Source organism: Taudactylus pleione, unplaced genomic scaffold, assembly GCF_031769625.1.
Source record: "Taudactylus pleione unplaced genomic scaffold, aTauple2 ptg000006l, whole genome shotgun sequence".
NCBI lineage: Eukaryota > Metazoa > Chordata > Amphibia > Anura > Myobatrachidae > Taudactylus > Taudactylus pleione.
In genome coordinates, this window is record NW_028284409.1 from 551,785 (window position 1) to 576,055 (window position 24,271).

Genomic DNA, 24,271 nt, shown 5'->3' on the forward strand with positions numbered 1-24,271 from the left:
CTCATCCCTTGCTGCGAGGTCACGCCCCCTTTTTTGCATACCACACCCATTTTTTCGAGCTTGATAGATATCGAAAGGCTTTTAGTTTTAAAAGTAGATCACCGAGTCCAAAAGGGTGGCCACCCCTGTATTATATGATATACTCTAGACTCTCTTACATCATTCATATATTTTGTGATTTATGTATATCTGAGCTGTTTCATGTACTTTCTTTGTGATTCGCTCAATATAACGTAAAAAAAAAAGCTTTCCACAGCATGTAGTGATCTTAAAACCACTTGGCAATGATATGGCGAGCTGTTGTGTGATCAGTATGGAATATATAAACAGTGATTCATAGTTTGATTTGTTACAGGTCACTCAAGCTACATACAGTATCAGTGTGATATTGATAGTACTGCATTGTACTAATAGTAGCAGTACTACTTTTTTAACTCATAAATGTTTGGGTTAAGTATTAAGGAGAGTGTTGTAATTCACAGGATCTGGTCAAAATACAGACAGTTGGGATGCCTGCGCTTAGAATGCCGCTATCCCGAGTATAAGTACTGGGGTTAGGGTTAGGCACTGGCAGGGGGGGGGGTTTAGGGTTAGGCACTAATTGGGGAGGGTTAGGTTTAGGGTGTGGGGAAGAGGAGGTTAGGTTTAGGCACTAGGGGAGGAGGTTGGGTTTAGGCACCGGGGAGGGGTAGGGGGAGGCTTAGTATACTGATCAAGAAGTGTCTGTATCCTATCCCTGTCAGAATGTCGGCATTGGGTTTCTGATCGCCGGGATCCCGAGCGCAGGCATCCTGTACCCAACTTGTAATTCACATATTTGGTGCTGTTGAAGATATGAATCTGAGCTCTGCAGAAAAGCAGTGTACATCACAAAGAAGAATAAGCTTGATCACATAGGGATGCTGCTAGAGCCAAATGTCCTTTTCAAAATATTTTTCTTCTTTATTTTAAAAATCGCTTTTATAATTTGTTTATATCTTTTAATGTGAATGCTAATGATCTCTACCATGTTCTTTGAGAAACGATACAGGGATTTATTTATTTTATTTATTTGCCTTATCCATCAAGGGGTTGCAGCCAGTGATAGCACCCAGGGACGAATTGTAAACTTTAATGTGGCCCTGGAAAGAATTCTAAAAGTAGTCTCAGGTGGGCGTGATCAAATAACATGTGGGTGGAGCAAACGGAAAAGTAGGCAGGCTTATCTTATACATTTTGTCTGTGACCTTCCCTTGTATCCCCTATATTATATACATAGCCTATATTAGGCCACCCATTTATTCATGCTCCCTCATATTATTGTCCTCTTTATAGATTTACGCTTATATATATTTATATATCGATCCTCTGTACGGATCCTCCCAATATCCATCATTACCTGCATTAAAGTCAGTGGCGTAACTAGGGCAGGGCGAGCGGGGTGCGTGCCCTGGGTGCCGTTGGACCGGCGGGGCGGGGGGGGGCGCCGCCGGCCATGGTACCAGCCTGCCCGCCCTAGTTAGCCAGTGTAGCGCCGACCGCAATGAGTGCGGTCAGCGCTACACATTTACACATGACCGGCGCTAGGCTTCCAGTGCCGGTCCTGTGCTGCACACCTGAGCCCGTTCCCTCCCCCTGAGCGCTTGCCCAATAGCGCCAGGAGGCGTGCTCAGGCTGTGCATAACACACGCATCGCCGCCAGCGCTGGCGGCGATGCGTGTGTTAAACAGCAGCCAATGAGAGTCAGATAGACTCTCATTGACTGCTGCAGCACCCACTGCAAGAGCCGGACTTCCGTCCGACATCTGCAATGGGTAATGGTACAGAAGTCATGTGACATCATGACGTCTCTCCCATCATGCTGAGCGCGCCAGCCCAGGAGGACTGGCGGGTGGCGGGAGCGGTGTCGCAGTCCGGAGCAGCAGCGTGGATTCAGGTAAGTATGTTTTTATATATATGTTTTTTAAAACCTGTCAGCACTACTGGGGGCACAATGGGAGAGGGGGGTGGCTACTACTGGGGGGACCTCTACTAGGGAGGGGGCACAACGGGGGCTGGTGGCTACTACTGGGGGCACCATTATTGGGAGGACCTCTACTGGGGGGGGCTATTACTGGGGGCACCATTATTGGAAGGACCTCTACTGGGGGGGGGCTATTACAGGGGGCACTTAATCGGGAGGGGGAACCTCAACTTAGGACCACTAGTTGGGGGGGGGGAACTACTACTGGGGGCATTATAAAAGGTGCCTACTACTAGGGGCACTGCACTGGGGGGACCACAACTGGGGCAATAACAGGAAGGACCACTACAGGGACCACTGGATAGGGGGGGGTCACTACTGGGGGCCTGCATCAGGGGGACCACTACTGGGGGCACTGCATGGGAGGGGGGGACTACTGCTGGGGGCACTATATAAGGGGCTTACTGCTAGGGGCACTGCGGGGACCACTACAGGGGGCACTAGATAGGGGGTGATCACTACTGGGTGCCTGCATAAGGGGGACCACTACTGTGAAAACTGCATGGGGGGGACGACTGCTGGGGGCACTACATAAAGGGCACTGCATAGGGGGGGGACTACTACTGGGGGCACTATATAAAGGGCACTGCATAAGGGGAAAAAACAATGACACCCTTTTTAAGAGTCCGAATGACTGACTTTGCTTTTGGCCACTAATATACTTCTATACTGTTATCCATTGTTAGGATATGAGAAAGCAGCAGTGAGCGTCTTTCTGCTGGCTATGCTTTGACAAGCATTAGCATATTTTTGCAGATGATAACCGTAGGCGATTGCAATTGCGATCGGTACTGAATCAGGCCCACTGATCACTAACGAGCACTGTGGCTGTACAGGTCAATCGAAACGGCCACAACTCCAGAACGGGAATTGAATCAGTGCCTGCAGTTATAGAGCTGATCTCATTGGCTACTGAGGGTCTGAAAGCATTGATTATTGGCTGTCCATGCTAAGATTGTAATGAACAGCCATGGAGCTGCTATGATTGACTGTGCATGTGTGGCCACTTCTTGTCTGTATGCTGGGCCAGGCTACCAATCTCTCTTCCCCTATCCTGTGTCCTTCCCCTCTCTTTCCAATAAAGGGGAAAAAAAACTGAAGAGAAAAAATAATAAATCTGCATTAGGTCACCCTATGATGAGGTAATCAGGAAAAGTGCAGGTAAGGTCTATGGCCACTCCATCCCCGACAGCACTGCTGTCACTGGATGTAACAACCACTAGTGACAGGATTATGAAAAAAAAGCTTTATCTACGTAAAGCATTTTTTCACTCATCTATAGTTTAAAAATGTATGAGAACTGGTTAGCCAGGTCACGAAAGTGCATATACAGTGCCACAAGACAGGCCCGAAATAATTAAGTTAACCCTTAGTGCTCTGGACCAGTGTCGCCAAAAATGTCGGCAATAACTGGTTTATAAATTTGTTATTGACACTTTTTATTAAATTTGCCCATAAGATATGATACAAATAATAGTATAATAAATATTTTTGTTTTGGATTTTGGTGAATGTGTACAAATGAAATTAAGTCCTTGTTTTGTCAGTGGACATGGGTAGAAAAAATATCTCTATAACAAATTATTTTCCGAACTGTATTTCTTTTATTATGTGATGGTGCTTAACTGCTTACAAACTGAACGGTCAAAGTAAATCTGCTTTTGTCTGAATTTAGCTAAATATAGTTTTTGGGTTACTTTGTGAGGTTAATAGAGTAATAATCATAGTTATTTGTACAACAAGTGTGGACAGCCTACAAAAGGACTTTCGAAAGTTTTTAAAGGAAGAAGTTTTGTTAAGGCATACATTTTTTTCTTTGTTTTAGACTGATATACCTCAAGGATTCATACGGGTACAAGCCCCACAGTTTTCCAAAGTCTCTATGGCGGTACAGCTAACGGAGGATTTAAAAGCTGGTGACATCCTAGCACGCTTTCTCAATCAAGACAGGTATTGACTGCAAAATAATGCTGTTTTTCTCAATAATTTAGACATAGGGGTAGATTTACCAAAGCTTCTAAAAACAGAGTGGTGGGGGCTGGGGATACTGACAGGTAAGGGTAATTAGTACCCCCCCCCCACCTTCTTTGGGAATGGGTATGATATACCGCCGGCCGCATGGTTCGATTCCCGTCAGCGGTAGCCCAACAGGAGCAGAGTGCGAAGCAGCAGAAGCCCGACAGCGCTGGAAATCCCGATCGTGGCTAGGTAAGTATCTGCTAACCTAACCCCCCTAACCCTCCTTAGGGGTGCCTAACCCTAACTTCCCCCCCAAGTGCCTAACCCTAATCCCCCCTCTAAGTGCCTAACCTTAACCACCCCCTTCCCCGCTGCCTAAACCTAAGTCCCCCGGGGGGGTGCCTAACCCTAAGTCCCCCCTGAGGGTGCCTAACCCTCCCTCCCCCTAGCCTAACCCTAACCCCCCCACGGCTGTCCGCTCGCGGCGCCCGGCATCACTACGATGGTGATGCCGGGCGCCGGTCTCCCGGCATCGGGGAAATGCGGGCGTCTACATCTAGACGCCCGGCATTTCACCCATGCCGGGATAAGACAGTCGGGAAGCCGGCTGCCGGTATTTAGGCAGTCGGCTTCCCGATTGCTTCCCCTTCTTTGCGCCCCTGATGAGCAAAAACAATGCTTGTCTGTTTAAAAAGCTTTATTAATTCTACAATATAGGGTGTTTTCTGTCTAAAAGGAAAGTATTATACTGCACCTATGAGGGAGTAAATGTCAATGTCAGATAATGAGTTACATATTGACCACTACACACTTTCTCATGTCACAAGTGTATCACACACAAAGTTAGTATTAACTGGAAAGCCATGCAGCTGATCAGTCTGTGACCTATATACAGTATGTGCTACTGTCGCAAAATGGACATTTTAGGACGCATCCACTATAAGCAGGTACATGCTTTGGGACACTAATGCCACACTTGCATTCAGTGGTTGATCACAAGTTAATTTACTGCAATTGAATTATTTTAAAAGGTTAGATCGACATATACCTCATATGCCCTTGGTACCAATAGCATATTATATATTGGAGAGACTATGGTGGCATACGCAATATGGATTTTTAAAATATATATATATATATAGATTTAATTGTATTCATGTACATGGCCCTTCTATAATTTATGTATTGTATACAGGTATATCTATTTCATGTATTTACATGGAAGTTTATATGGTACTTCTTTCTTTGGTGGGGATGTGTCTCGTATGGGATATACACACACACTACAAAAAGGGGCGGAGTGATCTAGCTGGAAGTGGTTTGGTTCCTGTCAGGAAAAGAAGAGGAGGGACAGAGAGTGATAAGAGGAGCTGCCAGCAGACTGAGAGGCTGGAGTGCCCACCCCCTTGTGTCCCTGGTGGCAGGTGAGCGGTAGATAGGCTCCTGGGCACAGGGGAGTGGATTCGGAGAGGGAGAATGGAAGCTGGTAGGAGCTTTGGTTCCTGCCTTGCCGGAAAGGTGGCTGTCGGTGCTGATGTTTGTCAGGAGTGGATACAGGAGAGCGGCACCCTGGCTGGTAGCTCTGAGAAAGACATCTCCTGAGCTGGTGAGCAGTGGCAATGGTGGAAGCTGCTGTCAGTGAGGATGCAGTGGCTGTAGCATCCAGTGACCTTGGGTAGAGAGCTGTAGTTGGAAGACAGCATGGCTCTTTGTCGGACAGCTGATTGGCTATCCTATCTGATGAAGGCTCCAGTGGGCTTTAGTAAATGGCTGGACCAGCCTTAAGCAAGACAGCTGCTGGGAGTACTGCTGGGGGCAGGTTGGCAGAGGCTGTGGCGCTCTACCACTAGTGAGTGATCTACTTCACCCAGGGCTTAGCAGCAGCACAAGTGAGGAGAGCGTGGAGGCATATGGATGTAATGGGGGAAATGACCCTGGGCACAGTTAGAGGAGTAATTTGGGGGAGCCAATTTAGATTTTCTTCAGTGAATATTAAAGGCAGAAAATACTCAGATATCTACCTGTAACTAAAGGCAAGCAACCCATGCTTACATATGCTTACATATAGTCTACAGTGTGAGTAGAAACAATACACTGCACATACATGCTGTAGTTAAGCAAGGACAGACTAGATCTTTCCCAAGTTAAAGCATAGGAAAGAAGGGGATTCACCCAACATTATATGGATTGTAATAAATTAAAGCCAGAGATAAATGGTTTATTGGATTTTATCTCCAAGCCTTTGGCATAATATAAGAGACAAGGAAAGAGTGAGGGGAGGATAAATACATTTGGGACTCAATAGACCGAGTTCACCTGTCTCACAGCCATAGAACACGTATCCATATTATGGATTGTAGCTGCAGGACTGTCTACTAAGGATATCTGTAGTATCAAACTTTGTGAGTTGAGTACTTAAGATATAATTTAGCTACAGTATAGATTATTATTGCTTGGATTTCAGCAAGAAACGAATATTGCAAGAGATTCACATAAGTTAACCATTGAACCTAAAGCACTGGCTTTATTTCTAATAGAGACCTGTATGTAGAGGTTATTGTAAAGAGAATATATAACTGTATATGTACAGATTTACTGGCAACATTACAGGAGGGACAAGGAGAGCCAGTGAAAGGGCAGTAATAGAGGAAATTTGATGGAACATTAATTTGTCCATGATGATTGACGTGTTCCAAGGATTCATACTTTCACCACCAGGTTTCAGTAGTAAGATAGTTCTGAAGAATTAGACTCATTGAAGGACATTGCTCTTACTAATACAGACTATTGAATACAAGAGTGTTTACCTTTATAACCCTTTCTGTTATTTTAATTCTATTAGATGCAATTGATTACAATAGCAGAACATATCATAACAGACTACATTAAAGTGTGAACTGCGAAGTAAGAAATATACTTAATGTTATTATAATACATTGAACAAGTGTATGTTTGTTTACTAAAGGAACATGAAATATTCGTTAAACTAATAAAGGAATAGAGTTTCTTTACAAAATATCCAACTGAGTATAATTTATATTGAAAGCTTAGAGATGGGCATTCCTAGGCTAGCCCTGAAATATAGCCTAGGTAGAGGCACTGTAATAGAAATAGGAGGTACACTACCTAATAGGAGTTTAAGGGTGGTTAAAAGAGATTACATGGGAGTTAGTAACCTGGTATCCCTTTAGAGGGTAAAGGGGGGTTACATATACACAAGATCTGGATGGAATCTGGGTTGTTTGAATAGTAGCAAATTCTGCAGTTTTACAAATTGCTAAACAAAACCATAAAGAGGAGAGCAGTCGTTCTGCTTCAAGTCATGGAAGTATCCTGAGTGTCATTACCAAATAACACTGACTGATCTGTACCTGTTTCAGTATTTGTAAATTCCAGAAATCTGTTTCCTAGCAACAGTTTTATCTCTGCACATCTTTCCTGTTTCAGATCTGTGGCCAGATTACTAAATTACAGTACCTGTACTACAATATTTGAACTTGCATAAATGTTCATACTGTCTGTCCAGAATTGGGCTGAATAGCAGGAGTACAATAAATTACGTGAAGTAATTACACATTTCTTACTCTAGTATTGTTTTCATGTTCTAAAATAATGCTGCACCTCCTACGTAGAGTCGCTTTAATATTCCTTTAATCAGGTACACACATGAATTGATAGATTAATTGGCCGACTGACTTAAAGTATGCATTTCACCTGGTTTTAATCAGCCACAAAATCTGTGTAAAGGGACCCATACACCTAACGAATCATTGCGTGATCCTGCGATAGGATCGGAAATGCAGATCCGTCAGTTGGAACTATAGCATTTTGCCTGTTCATGACCTGAGACCACCATTCATCACCAGATGGAGGCTTCCCCTTGATGACTAGGACAATTTTTGCATATTTGTGCTTATTTTTATATTGTACTTTGTTCTTTTAAGAAGAGTTGAGGTTTTCATTTAGTTGCATATTGAATTAAATATTTAATTTAAATACATTTTTGTTATGTGCATTAGAGAAAATTAGGGGGAACAAAATACAAGTTTCCTGAATAGTTACTCTTACACGATTCAAGCAGTCCTGGAAAACAACACAATTTTATTGCCTAACTCTTTTTTTAATAATGTAGTAGTAATATTATTATTATTAATAATAATAATGCTTCATAAGGGAGACCTGAAATAAGCATCTCATGCATTTCACAGAATAAGACACCTGGTGCGAGTGAGCCGACAGGTCCCGTGCGACTTGGCTTGTGCCAAGTGTCTTTTTGCGTCTTTTCCACCCAATGCGACAAACTGCTTAAAGACTCTGTTCATTAATTTGGTATGCGACACTTGCATATTTGTGTGCGTCTGTATACAAACCCCAACGGAGCTTGGCGTGGAAAAAAAGCATGGGCTGCAGTATTATAGCATTTTGCATTAGAGATGAGTGTTTCGGTTTTGACTCTGGCATTAACTTAAGAGCATTAAGAGAACAAACTTAATGGATCTGACAAATTGGCTATCCAAAACACATGAGGGCCAGATAGCTAATAATATGACGCATCCGAGCATAACCGAGTCAAAACCAAACTGCTCCTCTCTAATCGGTTTTGGACTTAGTCGCACAAAGGTATCCAGGTGTCACATATCAAATTAATTGTTGCATCCAATTGTGACTAATGGAGCGTACACACGGTCAGATTTGTCAGATGAACGATTAAACGATTTGAACGATTTTACCAAAGTTTTGAACGATTGAACGATTTTTGACTGCATTAAAATGAATGGAATCGTCCAAGTCTGACTGCAAACACATCAGATGTCAGATATCGTTATCTGACAAACGGGAACACGCATCGTTGATCGTCCATCGTTCAGGCATGTCAGATATGAACGATTTTCCTTCAGATATGAACGACTGAATGATTTTTAAATAGTTATCGTTCATATCTGAAGGAAAAATCTGATCGTGTGTATGCACCATTAGATGCATTTTTGGGACGAAAGACGCTAGGAGCAAACTGAGTCGCATGGGACCTGGCGAGCCGAGAAGGGCTGTTTGTTGCAACTGCAGAAATAGTGTATGAGGACACATCTGTATACAGTTAAGACTTTTTGCATCCTAGTTTTTTTATTTAAAACAAAACAAAAACATAATCTTAATAGCCTTTTTATATTCTCAGCGGCCCATCACGAATTATAAAGAGAGAAGAAGTTAGTTTATATGAAATTGGAGGAAATATTGGTAAGTACCTTGTATTTTGGTCTTTTTTTATCGAGTAGAATACTGAGGATAATATTAATACTTGGGCAAGTGAATCATTTTGTTTCATATTTACAAAATCCAAAGCAGGTAGTGATTCATCATATAAATAAAGTGGCTATTTTTATGTCAGTACAGTGTATTAAACACAGTGCTGTAGTGCAGTTATAATCTGTGATAAACATAAGACCTGTGTCTGTATACACCTGTAACTAAAATTCAGTACTAATATTGACACAATACCTCACATAAATTCTCTATTTCTCCCTATATTACTAGCTCTTTGTTATCCAGTTTGGAGGGCAGGCCAATCTGATGAAATGGTAAAAACAAAAATATCCCTTGGACCAGCAAAATAGAGGGCGCACTGTTACATTTAGTCGCCATTTAGTAAAGGCTCTATAGTACTGAGAGCTTCCACCTCTACCTTATGGATTCAGAAAAGGGCGAGATATGCTTCAAAGAGAAGAGTTGACTCTTTCAATGACCATGTTAAACAGGGATAGTGATATATCCTATGCTTAACATTCTCTAAATACTAAAGCTTAACTCAAGTCAAGTTCTTAACCTACATCAAGGTTTAACCACGGATCTAGCCTAAGGCCTAGTTGAAAAACCTAATACAATGTCTAGAACTGTCAGGAGTCTCTGAAATTGCTTTTCAAATGCTAAAGATGTAGAAATCCTAGTTATTTAGAAATTCTTGATGTCAAGCAAATATGACACTTTTGGAATTCAGGGGGAAATGTATCAAGCCTTGGTTGGAGATCAAGTGAACTGAGATAAAGTCCCAACCAATCAGCTCCTAACTGTCATTTTTCAAACACAACCTGTGACATGGCAGTTAGGAGCTGGTTGGCTGTTACTTTATCTCAGTTCACTTTATCTCCAACCAAGGCTTATTAACTATACCCCCAAATCTCCTAAAGAGTGGGGAAGTTTTCCAGTAAGTTGCTTGGTTGCTCTGGGCAACTTCTCCAATCTTTAAAAGGTTTGATATATATTCCTGCAGTTTCTTCTCCTGTTTGCAAAATTTAGGGGCCAAGTTCCATTATCTTTTCTTTGCACTCATCAATATCACAAATGAGTTCCAGTCAATAGATAGACAGTAAATAGGTCGACAATGTCTAGATAGACAATAGATGTTAGACAGGCAATAGGTTGACGAGGACAAAAGGTTGACATGGATGAAGGTTGACACAAAAATGTTTGATACAAAAATGGCTAACACTTTTTGGGTTTTTTTTAGGGTTAGGGTTGTGCACTAGAAGGGACTGTTAGGGTTAGGTCCTTATGCTGACAGTTAGGGTGAAGATTAGAAAACCCCCAAAAAAGTGTTGACCATTTTTATGGCAACCATTTTTGTGGCGACCTTTTCTACCCACCGACCTTCATCCATGTCGTCATTTTATGTGGCGACCTTTTGTCCCTGTCGACCATTGCCTGTCTAGCATGTTATCTATCTAGAGATTGTCTATCTGATTCGCGTCTGCCTATTATACCAAACCAATAACAATTTTTACTTCTCTTCACAAAGATTCTACTACACTGTATAAGGTACTAAATACACAATTATATTCCAAACACTGTATGTTGTAGACATATTACAGTCTTGCATTGCTACTTGGCATATATGTTGGATGCATCATGCTATAGATATTTCTTTAATAACTTAAATGTTAGGATTCTGTGTTTGCACTGTAATAATGGTCATGCATTTGTTAGTAACATAAGATAATAAAAATTTTGATTATTTATCCCAATTGATGCGCAACATGATGACACGGGTTAATATGAAGTCCTCACAGCACTATATAAATAAACAGTAATAATTATAGTGCACTGTACATTTCAACCTCTAGTGATCTGGTCACATTGTTATCTACAGTATACAAAACATTACTTCTTAGCATAACTGGCCTCCCTGTAATAAAAATATAAAATACTCTCTAATAAAACAACAACTATAATAATATTCAGTTATTTTTATTATATTTATTATTGACAGCATAAAATACTTGGTTATCTGTCCCCCTAAATATTGATGGTACAGTCAGGTGCATAAATATTGGGACATTGACAGAATTTTCATATTTTGGCCTCTATTCACCACCACAATGGCTTTGAAATGAAACAAACAAGATGTGCTTTAGCTGCAGACTTTCAGATTAATTTGAGGGTAATTACATCCAAATCAGGTGAACGGTGTAGGAATTACAACGGTTTCTATATGTGCCTCCCACTTTTTAAGGGGCCAAAAGTAATGGGACAAACTAAACAATCCTAAATCTAACTTTCACTTTTTAATACTTTGTTGCAAATCCTTTACAGGCAATTATAGCCTGAAGTCTGGAATGCATAGACATCACCAGACGCTGGGTTTCATCCCTGGTGATGCTCTACCAGGCCTCTACTGCAAATGTCTTCAGTTCCTGCTTGTTCTTGGGGCATTTTCCCTTCAGTTTGTCTTCATAAAGTGAAATGCATGCTCAATTGGATTCAGGTCAGGGGATTGGCTTGGCCATTGCATAACATTCCACTTTTTAGCCTTAAAAAACTCTGGTTGCTTTTGCAGTATGCTTCGGGTCATTGTCCATCTGCACTGTGAAGCGCCGTCCAATGAGTTCTGAAGCATTTGACTGAATATGAGCATATAATATTGCCCGAAACACTTCAGAATTCATTCTGCTGCTTTTGTCAGCAGTCACATCATCAATAAATACAAGGGAACCAGTTCCATTGGCAGCCATACATGCCCACGCCATGACACTACCACCACCATGCTTCACTGATGAGGTGGTATGTTTTGGATCATGAGCAGTTCCTTTCCTTTTCCATACTCTTCTCTTCCCATCACTCTGGTTCAAGTTGATGTTTGTCTCATCTGTCCATAGGATGTTGTTCCAGAACTGTAATGGCTTTTTTAGATGTTGTTTGGCAAACTCTAATCTGGTCTTCCTGTTTTTGTGGCTCACCAATGGTTTACATCTTGTGGTGAACCCTCTATATTCACTCTTGTGAAGTCTTCTCTTGATTGTTGACTTTGACACATATACACCTACCTCCTGGAGAGTGTTCTTGATTTGGCCAACTGTTGTGAAGGGGTTTTTCTTCACCAGGGAAATAATTCTTCTGTCATCCACCACAGTTGTTTTCCGTGGTGTTCCGGGTCTTTTGGTGTTGCTGAGCTCTCCGGTGCGTTCTTTCTTTTTAAGAATGTTCCAAACAGTTGATTTGGCTACACCTAATGTTTTTGCTATCTCTCTGATGGGCTTGTTTTGATTTTTCAGCCTAATGATGGCTTGCTTCACTGATAGTGACTGCTCTTTGGATCTCATATTGAGAGTCGACAGCAACTGATTCCAAGTGCAAATGTCACACCTGGAATCAACTCCAGACCTTTTACCTGCTTAATTGATAATAAAATAATGAGGGAATAGCCTACACCTGTCCATGAAATAGCGTTTGAGTTGATAGTCCCATTACTTTTGGCCCCTTAAAAAGTGGGAGGCACATAATGAAACCGTTGTAATTCCTACACCATTCACCTAATTTGGATGTAATTACCCTCAAATTAAATTTGAAAGTCTGCAGTTAAAGCACATCTTGTTTGTTTCATTTCAAAGCCATTGTGGTGGTGAATAGAGGCCAAAATATGAAAATTCTGTCAATGTCCCAATATTTATGCACCTGACTGTAATCAACATCTTTCTGTCCTTTAAGTAATAATTTCTATTGGCTAAATAAAGCACATGGGTGGTGACACACATCGTAGCATTGAGTGCAGGAAAGGGAGTCTGGCCTCATGCCCCCCAAGACCACTTAAATGTAATCACTTGCAACACTGGGGGCAAGTGTAGTCACCAGAGAGCCACTTATTTAATTCATTGCTGAACTACCTTATTGACAGACTTCAGCTTCCATCAGCTTTGTGATCATTTACTTTGCAATATATTTTTAAGACAAGCATTCTAAAATATTTTGGTGCCCTTGTATTAAGTTTGTATGTTCTCTAACCATTAATTTTGGTAAATCTAGGGGAACGCTGTCTTGAAGATACAACATATATGAAAGATCTTTCTCAACTGAATCCCAATGCTGAATGGGTTATAAAACCGAAGCCTAAAGAATAAAAAATTGCATAATGTTCAAAGTGTGCTTGGACAATATATAGTAATCATTACGTAAATAATTACATAATATATAATTGTAACCAATTGTTGCCTGGTATAGCGTCTCTGTTTATTTTGAGCCATATGTGATGTAGGGATAATGGATAACTTGTTGTTGCCAATAGTGACATAGTTCACTTATCCATTGGTAGTAATTACCTAAACCAGACTGTTTTTAACTATTTTGGTTTTCTTAAATATGGCAAATTTAGTATTTTAAAGTTTGAATTAAAAAAATAATAATAAATATTTAAAACAGTCCACAAAGTATATTCAACAAGTGGTACTGTAGCTATTTTTTCCGAATTGTTTAATCTATCTTGGATAATGTAACATTATTTTGTATTAATGTGCATCAACAATATAATTGTTTTCTAGTTTGAAAATAAAATAGGTTCATGCAAAATTAGATTAAGCTAAGTACAAGAAGGAACATTGCAGCAAGTATGTATATATATTTTGTTTGTATAGAAGAATATTTTTTGTTAGAAATGTATATATGAGTCTGTTTTAGGAATTTGTGGGTGTTTCAAATATGAAGAAAACTACACCTTTATTTAAATTTGTATTTTTTTTTATTTTACATTTTGTACTCCTTTTTTTGTATATAGGGCTTACACCTTACCAGCTTGTAAATGTGTGTTTGTGTGCTAGTTTTGACTACAGAGTGCAGACAGCATTCATATAGCTCTAATGGGGGAATTCAATTAGCCAGATTAAATTACCACGTGCTACTTGATCCCCCGGGTCTATCCAATTAGCCCCAAAGTGTGGTCGCCTGTAGCACTTAATGGGTTTTTTTTTTCCCCGGGACCTCAGTAGGCTCCTAAAAAAAATCCTAGATAATTAGCATGTTTTCGGGAAGCTACCTGCAAAAACACATAGGTTTGTGAACTTAGCACGGATTCCATGTGTATTCGCCTCAAAAATTAAATTTTTTGGGCGCAAAAATTGGGCTGTTCTGCACCCAAAACAATATCGGGGCTAATTGAATTCCCTCCCTAAATTGGTAATATGGCTTTTTAAACTCAATATAAAAGAAACCTGGTAGCCATACTACACTTATGTAGACTAAACTGCAAAAAATGTGTCTGATTATACTACCCCTGTTAGCACTTCTAGTCCTAAAATGCGTTTTGTAGAATGTTAAATAAAAGAAGATTCCATAAACACAGGGTTTTTCTTTTACAGTTGTACTAATAACATACTGAACAAAGACATTCATTTTGTAAGAAAAAAAGGAAAAGACCGTACAGTAAATATTCTAAGTTATTTTTTGGGGGGTACAACAATTTTGTTAATCTATTGAGATTCTTTACATGTAAATGTTTAAATTAAGGATCTATCTTACCAGGATCAGCATATTCAAGTGTTAGCCGCGGTAAAGCATATTTTAATCAACTAATAAATATGTATACTGTAAAGAAAAGTAAAATGACTTGGCTGTCTACATTCAGTCTTAAAACCACAATGTCCTTTCATCTATTGTACAAAGTAAGGGACAATGAAGAAGAGTTCTATTTGTGTTGTAATATTTTATTTTGTCACTTTGTACATAAAATGTATACTGCAAACAATTTTTGTTTTCTGTTTTTGACTTTCATTGTTACCAAATGTAATATAATCGTGTACTGAAGTGCAGAAGTTAACACATGGTTGTATAATAAGTATGTTATACAGGAACCAGCATCTACCACAGTAATAATTATTTTGTGTATATAGTTTGATGGTGTATATTTCCCATTCCATGTCCACTATAAACCACTATGCATGGGAAGCAGTGTATTCCATTTCTATGTTCCCTGAAAATCTCTGTGATGTAATTGCTGGGGTGGACAAGCACCTTGGCCTAACAATATACTGCCTTTTCTGTTAGAACATATTTAACATCTTAGATTTTTATATTCAAACAAATAAAGTCTAATTATTGGTATATAATTAGAACCTATTTATGAGTAAAGTCTTTTTTTTTTATGTATAATGTACTTAAGACAGTGGTTCCCAAACTTTTTAGAATCACGGCACCCTAGAGTATCAGCATTTTTTCCACGGCACCCCTGGGGCAAAAGTTTCTTATTGAGAAATTCAGCAAAACTTAAATGAAGTAAATTGTGTTTATAAGTCACACTTAGGTTCAGTCACGTGGTGGTTGACAGGGCTCCACTTTTTTTTGTCCACATATTTTTTGATTGGCAGCAGCCAGCACTGGTATTGCCTATCACACTGACTAAAAAATATTTTATTTGTACTGGACCTCCAACCCAAGGCACCCCTGCAAGTGCCCTGAGGCACCCCAGGGTGCCATGGCAACCAGTTTGGGAACCACTGACTTAAAAGACAAAGGAGGAAATAAGGATTTTTGATGAGGGCACTCTTGTATGTGTGTTATTCTTAGTTAACCTTATAATAACTTTATAATCATAATATATATATAACATTATATGTAAAATATAACATTATCAGTTGAGTAGAAAAGATATACAAATGAAAAATATTTTAAAGAAAAAACCTTAAATGTCAGGATACATAGAAAGATTTAATGGGGACTATGATCTCAGCTCTATTTACCAAACTCCGAAAAGCAAAGCTTTTCGGTGTATGGGTCTGGTAGTGTACACCATGATGGTTTACATGATGTTGTAAACTGTTTTAAGCCTATGGACGGTTACAAGCAGGAGAAAACACTTTTGATCCCTCTACAGCAGCCTCTAGCCGGCGGCGGAAGCTGACACTGGCCCTGATTCAGAGCTGGACGCTCTGACAGAGTGCTCGCTCTGAATCAGGGCAGTCCCTGCTCCTTTTTGGAGCGGCCTCCTGGCCGCTCGCATAGCTGTGGGTGACCACTACAGCTATAGCGAGCGGCCAAAATGATGGTCGCGATGGTCAAGACCATCGCGACCATCGGGCTTGCGACGAGACCCTGCGGTAGGGTCTCGCTGCTGCAAGCCCAGGAGTGCTTTTGACTCTATCAGAGCCAAACGCACTCCCACTGACATCACTAGTGATGTCAGTGGGGCCGGACCCAGACGGTAGGCGTTTCCATGGGAACGCCTCCGTCTGGGCAGCCACGCACCCAGCACGCCCACCAAAGGGGGCGTGCTGTCAATCACCATCGACAGCACGCCCCCTTTGGTGCGAGACCCTTAACAACGGCTTGGCCATCGTTATTTGGGTCTCGCGCATGCGCACAATAGAGGCGCCTCCATCGTGCGCATGCGCACTTGGGCACCATCGACCCACTTGCGAGCGCTCGCGAGCGGGTCAGAATCAGACCCACTGTGCGCATAACATAGTTTGGGCGTTTTCTTATAAAAAGAAGAGTAGAAAAGACATACATACAAGGAAAAAAGTTTTTTTTAATATAATAAATTTAAGTTTAACTTTATAATCATAGCACATACTGTACAAGAGTACCTTCAATAAGGAGTCCTTTGCCTTCTAAGTATTTGTGCACCTGAGTTCTGGGGAACACCTAGTGGTGGTACTGTATGCACGCACACAAAAATGGGTGGGGCTACCCATTTCTCGTCACTCTGGGAGCATTCCTCTCCATTCCCTTCCAAATACACATTACCTACATGGTGGTTTCTCTGCAACTGGGAACCTTTGAAGAAACTGATCCTCCCTGGGCAGACAGTGTCTACAGTCTGTATTCACTTTTCATGTAGGAGATCACATGGTCCAGAAAATGCCTGTTTGTGTAGGATTATATCCAATATCGTCATCATACAATAAAGGTTCAACCAGACTCGTGTCCTCCATATCTCCTACAGCCTTTTGTCTCTACAGCCTCCTGTCCCCAATCTTTTCAGCTTCCTGCCCAGTCACTCCAGCCTCCTGTCTTTTCAGCCTCCTGCCCCCTTTGTCTTTCAGCATCAACCCCCTTCCCCTGTGTTCCTCAGTTTCCCCTCCAACCTGTGTCCCTTAGTCTCCCCTTCACCCTGTATCTCTCAGCCTCCCACTCTGTCAATCAGGACCCCCTCTGTGTCTCTGAGCATCCCCTTCTGCGTCAATCAGCCTTCCCCCGTGTCTCTTGTCTTCCCCCTCTGTGTCAATCGGCATCATTGACCCCATGTCTTTCAGGCAGACTCCATCATCATCTGTTTCCCCAGCCCATGTCTTCAACCCCGACCCATGTCTCCCCGGCCCACACTTATCTCCCACTGAATGACAAGGACGCTGCTTGCTGCTCCATCTTCGCATGTGGCTTAGCCTCTCTTCATTGTCCAGTGGCACAACGTCACAATGTTGTGCCTCTCTTCATTGTCCAGTGGCACAACGTCACAATGTTGTATCTGCAAAATAGACTTTATTGTCACCGGCGCCTGTCCTGGCTCTTCCTCTCTATATTTGCACAGTTTGACCTGTTTTCATGTCTAACATGAAATTAGGACAAACTATCCTGCCGTCAGTAGGTGGGTATGGCGCACCGGCTACTAGTTTCTTCATGGTACGCAATACCGCAATACTTTCACCACTGGGAGAACAAACAATATAATCATTATTTGGGGATTTTATCTCAAAGAATTTCAGTTGGTCTTCTCATTGGAAATCAATATTGTGACACATTCTCCTAATGTTAGGAAATATACTTATGGTAGAAACTTACATAAATCTGCACACTACATAAATCTAATGCAAAGTCTCTTCCTTATTTGTAGTAGCTCTACACAAAATCACAGGTGTCTTTAGTGCTGATATAACTGAGTCACGACCTCATCTCCCTTTTGTATTTATACTCGGAAGAATAAAATATATGCAATCATCAAAGTTGTCTGTGTTCACTTTCTTATCCAATTCTTTTCCCTTTCTAATTATTCTTTTTCTTTATTTTTCTCATATAAGCAGAAAAACTCTACCTTAGCGCATTATCTTTTTATTTAATTAAACACTTACAACATGATCTGTTGCACTTGCATATTTAAAAAATGCATATAACAAGATCCCCAGTTGAAGTGTAGCAAGTCTTCCTTCCAATACAATATATAAGCTGTGTTTTACACACAAAGCAGATGGAAGTTTTTCAGCGGGATGTAGTTATGAGACCAGAGGCCGCGATGCCGCCTGTCTCAATACCGACATGGTAATCCCGACAAGGGACTTAGGATAGGCGTCGAAATACAGTCGCCGGGACGCCAGGCTGAACAAGTTAAGTCCGGGGTGCCCGTTAGCCACGGGGGGAGGGTTAGGTTTAGGGAGCGTAGTGGGGTCAGGGCTAGGTTTTAAGCACCCCTAGGGGGACGGTTAGGGTTAGGCAGCCCTGGGGGGAGGGTTAGATTTAAGGTGCGGTAAGGGGGGGGGTTAGGGCTAGGACCCACTAAGGGAGGGTTAGGGGGGATAGGGTACTTACGTGCCCTGTCAGGATCTTCTCCCTTCGGGCTCCCATCGTCGGGAAAGGAACCGGTGGCTAATTAGCCAACAGGGCTTCATACCCATTCCTTTCCAGCATAGGATCTGTGTAGTCCTATTCAAATGTGTATTTGTATTAATTATACTGTGCTAATTACACTTTATTTGAATATACTACTGTACATTAGCAGGTGTAGTGAACATGTAAAATAAATTAGTGTTTGTTGCTGCAGTTCATATGTAAGCGCTGATAGATGACTTACTGCATATCTTTGTTCAATCCTCTTAGATGTTACTAAAGACAGTACTAAAGACGATGTCTAGTGTGTATAGCGCCAGCATTGGCAAGTGTATATACACTTGCTGATGACAGCGGGGGCCATGCTGCATTCGACAGCATGGACCCCGCTAACGATGTTAGCAATATGTCGGCCTGACTCACCATATCGGTTGATATATTGTCTAGTGTGCACCCAGCTTAAGAGAAGCTCTCAGATAAAAGAATATAAAAATGTGTAAAAAGTAGAAAAATAAAATGTACGTTTATTACACTACCGATGAATTTGCAAAATCTGTAATAAAATACATGTGAGCAGCGGTGCATTAAAGCTTGGGGGGGGGGCCCGTGTGCTGCAGGCCCCCTCCTCTGAGAAGCACCTCCCTTGCCCTAAGCCTTGCATTTTACCTTGTGCCAGAAAGTGGTGCCATCTTTCCAGTGATATTTGGGAAGATGGCGCATGCACACAAGAAAGCAAAACTGCATGGTGACATCTTCTCAAAGATGTTACTGGGAAGACGGAACGACAGAGGAGGAGGGACCTACTTGCTGGCACTAGGTAAGGATTCTATTGGTGCTAGTTTGTGATGTGTGGCTTCCCTCAACCCAGGGGCTGTGTGCACCCCACACCCTACACCCACTATAAATAGGCCTATGCATTTTAGGTGATGTCATAAATATACTGCCAAAGTTATCCTGTGAGATTACACTGATTGTATGTAACAAAAGGTTTATTTTATATTTTTATGCAGTTTCCTAATTTTCCCATTACAAATATAGTTTGCACTAATTTTTGGAAGTAAAAAAATTATGATAAGTTTCTCATGAAACAAAATCACTTTGAGAGATTATGAAATAAAAATGAATCTTTGTGAAGATTTCAGAAAAAATTGGAATATTTGTCTGGTTATCTGAGCTGAAACACCCGTGGTCCTTATGGGATTGTTATAATGCACTAAAGATACATGCTTATTTCTATATTTGCTTTTATCCCTTTACTGTAGTTTTTTTTTGTTAAGCTTGCTGTTTAGTTGTCACCTTTTTTGAAATTCTCTGAACAGTTCTAAAGATGCTGGAATTCTTTCTACCCTCCCTGTGCATCGTGACTTCCAAAGCTGCAGGTCATGACCAGAGCTGGATTACTGACAAGGCAGCACAGTCAGGTGCCTAGAGACTTGTAGTCCCAGGGGGTCCAGCACCATAATGCTTATGCAATAAATGAATAGTGGCCTGACCGCATCGGGGTGGAGGAGGAGAATTGTTAGCAGCAACCTAAATCCTGCCACTGGGCTGGTATCAGGCTACACTTGGTGAGCAGGTGCCAGAGACCATGGAGGAGGAGGGGGGCATGACACCCTTGATTGAATCCTGAAGTGCACAGGAGGAACCAACTAGAGAGAGGGAGAAGGAGGTTCAGACTAAAAATTGCAAGAGGTTTCAGATTAGGATAGCACTGTCTAGCACTCTTTCTCACGCTCTGATAGCAGCAATAACTGGTTTTTGTGTAATTCCAATCCCTTACTCCCTCAATCACACTAGAGCAGAGGTTCCCAATCACAGTCCTCAAGGCTCCCCAACAGTTCACGTTTTAGAGATAGTCAATTTGATCACCTGTGCTCAACTATGGATAAGGTACTAATTAAATCACCTGTGCTCAACTATGGATAAGGTACTAATTAAATCACCTGTGCTCAACTATGGATAAGGTACTAATTAAATCACCTGTGCTCAACTATTGATAAGGTACTAATTAAATCACCTGTGCTCAACTATGGATATCTCTAAAACGTGAACTGTTGGGGAGCCTTGAGGACCGCATTTGGGAACCTCTGCACTAGGGGTTAAATTTTACTAACAATCGAGTTTGGTCAAGTTAGCAATCTCTGGAGAGTTTGGCCATTTATTCCCATTCACAAATTTACTAATGTCAAACTCAGGAAAGAAATCTCCTTTAGAGAATTTTCCTGTAGCAGAGTTAGCAAACTCTCTTCAATTCACCATCGGCCAAAGTCGAGTAACTTTTCACTAGTGATAGGATTCGGAAATTTACCAAGATGAGAGTTTTGAAACTCTCACGAGAATGACCAAAGCTAGTGTCCAAATTCGTGAAATGAATTCACCTGCCTGTGAGCTGTGAGTTCTGCAGAAACATACACAGGTCAATGTGATCCATGTATGCTTCTACAAGTAACTAGCCAAAAAAGAGTGAAATGTTTTAAAAAAATTACATAGGGTCCCCCTCAAAAAGCATATACTGCTCAGCCAGTCCTGGTTCCTAAAAATATGAAGTAAAAAACGAGTAGGGTTACCCCGTATTTTAGGAACTAGCTCTGGGCTGCTGAGACTGTCCTGGTTTTAACATAGGGGAAAAAATTGCGTAGGGCTCCCCCTATTTTTAAAACCAGCATGGACTCAAATCCAGCTGGGTTGTAATGCCACAGCCAAGGGACCCTATCACCAGGTCACCTCAGCCAAAGCATTGTCACCCCAAGCCAGTCAGCCCAAGCCAGGGATCTCAGGGGAGGTGGGGACTACCCCAATAAAGGGGTCCCATCTCTCTTGATGCACTCCGCGCTTGGGCTGAAGCCAAGGGCTCTTCCCTGCACCCCTGGACTGTGGGTATTGAGGCAATAGTAGTGTAAATAGTAAGAAACTATTGTTTTTACAGTGGAACTACAGAGGCCAGTATGCCTACCCTTTGACACTTGCAGAATTACAAGTGCCAGCAGGTGGCCGGCACTTGTACCCCTGCTGTAAAAAAAACAACAAAAAAAACACAACACACACTGTAGAAAGTATGATGATAGGTCCACTTTTCCAAGCAGAGATCCATTGGGAGCACCTGTAAAAAAAAGATCCTATACTCCCCTCCATCCTGGCGCCGGTCTCTGTAGCATCCCCGAGTCTTGGTAAAAAAAACAAATCAGCACCTGGACCATACACTTACAGTAGCTTATGACTGCTTGGCCGCCGGCTCCTGACAGTTCACACGTGTGCTAATCAACGGCCGCTAACTGTAGAGCTTGGGGTGATAATGCTTTGGCTGGGGTGACCCGGTGATGGGGTCCCCTGGCTGTGGCATTACACCCCGGCTGGATTTGAGTCCGATGCTGGTTTTCAAAATATAGGGAACCCTACACAGTTTTTCCCCTCCTATTTTTAAAACCAGGACATGCTCAGCAGCCCAGTGCTGGTTTTTAAAATATGGGGTAAAAAATGAGTTGGGTTACCCTGTATTTTTAGGAACCAGGACTGGCTGAGCAGTCCGGGGCTGGTTAAGCTTTTTTTTTTTTTTTGGGGGGGGGGGGGGGGGGATCCTACGTGAGTTTTTTTTTTTTTTTTTTTTTTAAACTATTAAACTTTATTTACAGGTACAACACACAAGCAGCCTTCACACATCTCACTGATCTGTGCAGGTAGCTTGTTTGGGAGAGTTTGGCAGAGAGAAAACACTGCAAACTCGGAAGAGTAATCTCTATCTCAACTTGCTACTCGGGGGAGCTATCTCGATCTGCTTCACCATCGGCCAACTCGATCACAGCTAAACTCACTTTTTAGTAAATTTGTGAGTTTCAAAAGCATAAAATCACCCGAGTTTCGGCAATGCAAATCGAGTTGAATGAAAACGATCATACTTGATTCTTAGTAAATTTGACACTGGATCATGGGGAAAAGTCAGTTGGAAGACCTGGTTGGTGTATTTTGATTTTTGAGTACAGCAGGTGTCCGTAATTAACACAGGTTTGCATTAATGGATTAGGTTAATTAGTTCGACTATTTTACAATTTATGATTCATCCCTAGGTATAAAACTTGCCTTATGTTTCTTAATTTGCAGGTATTGGTATGCAGTCCCTAAATCGGCTTTCACAACATCTGCACCAGAATGTCGACAGTTATTTCAACATTATAAATGTCAACATGGACAGAATGTTGACATATCAAAATTTTTACAATGTCAACATTTCACATTAGCATTTAAAGGCTAGGGTTATGCTTAACTTAGACATTGTCAACATTCTGACCTTGTACTCTAGTGACATTCAGCAGGTCAACACTGATGAAATGCGGACACTGAAATTAATGGAGAAGCCCTGATTGATTCGCTGGCAATGAGAGTGGACACTGCCATAGGAACTTTCCCCTTTGCTCTTAGCCAGTGCTTCCCGATTAAATTTTATGGCAGTGACCACTAGTGAAATGTCTTTCGGGGGGTGGTTCTGTACACAGTGTACAGTGCCTGTGCAGTGTTTTTTTTTTACATTTTTTTACCAAGACCATTGGATATCTACTTGGACGAAAGAGGAGCCCATCTAGGATTTGGTACTGTAAGTATGAAATTAGTTTATTTGCGATGTAATATTTTATTTAAAAAAAACAACACAACAGTCCATGTCCGAGTCTTGTGGTTATTTTAATATTTTCTTTACAGGCAGACTACAGGTGCAAGCCCTTAATGACTGGGGCTGGCATGCTGGGACTTGTAGTCTGTCTGCAACAAACATTGGGCCTGATTCAGCTGTGGATGCAGCTCAGTCTTTTACTCAGATTACCAATGTTTGGGAATCTGCACATATGCCAGACTGGTACTGGTTCAGGGGACCCCAATAGCAACTGGGCCTGGTTTGGGCTACTACACTGTGAATTGCAAGGTAACTGTCCATCATTTCTTTATCTCACCTTTGTAAATTCATTGTAAACTCATCAGACTGTATTATATTCAGTAATGCACAGGTTCTCAAACTCAGTCCTCAGGACCCCAAACAGTGCATGTTTTCCAGGTCTCCTCACAGAATCACAAGTGATATAATTTGGTCCACCTGTGGATTTTTTAAAAGGTGTCAGTGAGTAATTAATACGCCTGTGCACCTGCAGGGTGACCTGTAAAACGAGACCTGTTTGGGGTCCTAAGGACCAAGTTTGAGAACCACTGCAGTAATGGATCAGTTTATGGGTCAGGATGATCATCCTAGTACTAGCAGCACTAGTACTACTACAAGTACTTCAATGTTTTCTACTAGTGGAAATAAAGTTCATATGGGAAGAAGAAGAAAATGGAAGCGAGGAAATTCCAAATCACATAAATCTTGCTCAATCCCAAATAAAACATCAGCTCATCATTGGATAGGCAGTGGAAATGTTATTGATGAATGTAGTGACTTGGCCAAAAGAAAGAAAATAGCTGACATTCCAAATGCCACCCACAGTGGAAAAGAAAGGCTCAGACCATTGCCCCTTTTTGTTCAACATGGTACTAGGTC

The 24,271-nt window shown here is 41.5% G+C and overlaps 1 protein-coding gene across 1 annotated transcript in view; it reads left to right on the plus strand.

Annotated features, from left to right (window-relative positions):
* The window catches only part of ARHGAP18 (Rho GTPase activating protein 18), a 165,623-nt gene extending 150,312 nt beyond the window's left edge, over positions 1-15,311 (plus strand). Inside the window, exons 13-15 of the mRNA XM_088451377.1 lie at positions 3,827-3,951; positions 9,134-9,195; positions 13,252-15,311. Of these exons, the coding sequence (XP_088307503.1) occupies positions 3,827-3,951; positions 9,134-9,195; positions 13,252-13,346 (282 nt within the window). The 3' untranslated portion in view covers positions 13,347-15,311. The remainder of the gene's footprint in view (positions 1-3,826; positions 3,952-9,133; positions 9,196-13,251) is intronic.
* The last annotated feature ends 8,960 nt before the right edge of the window (positions 15,312-24,271 follow it).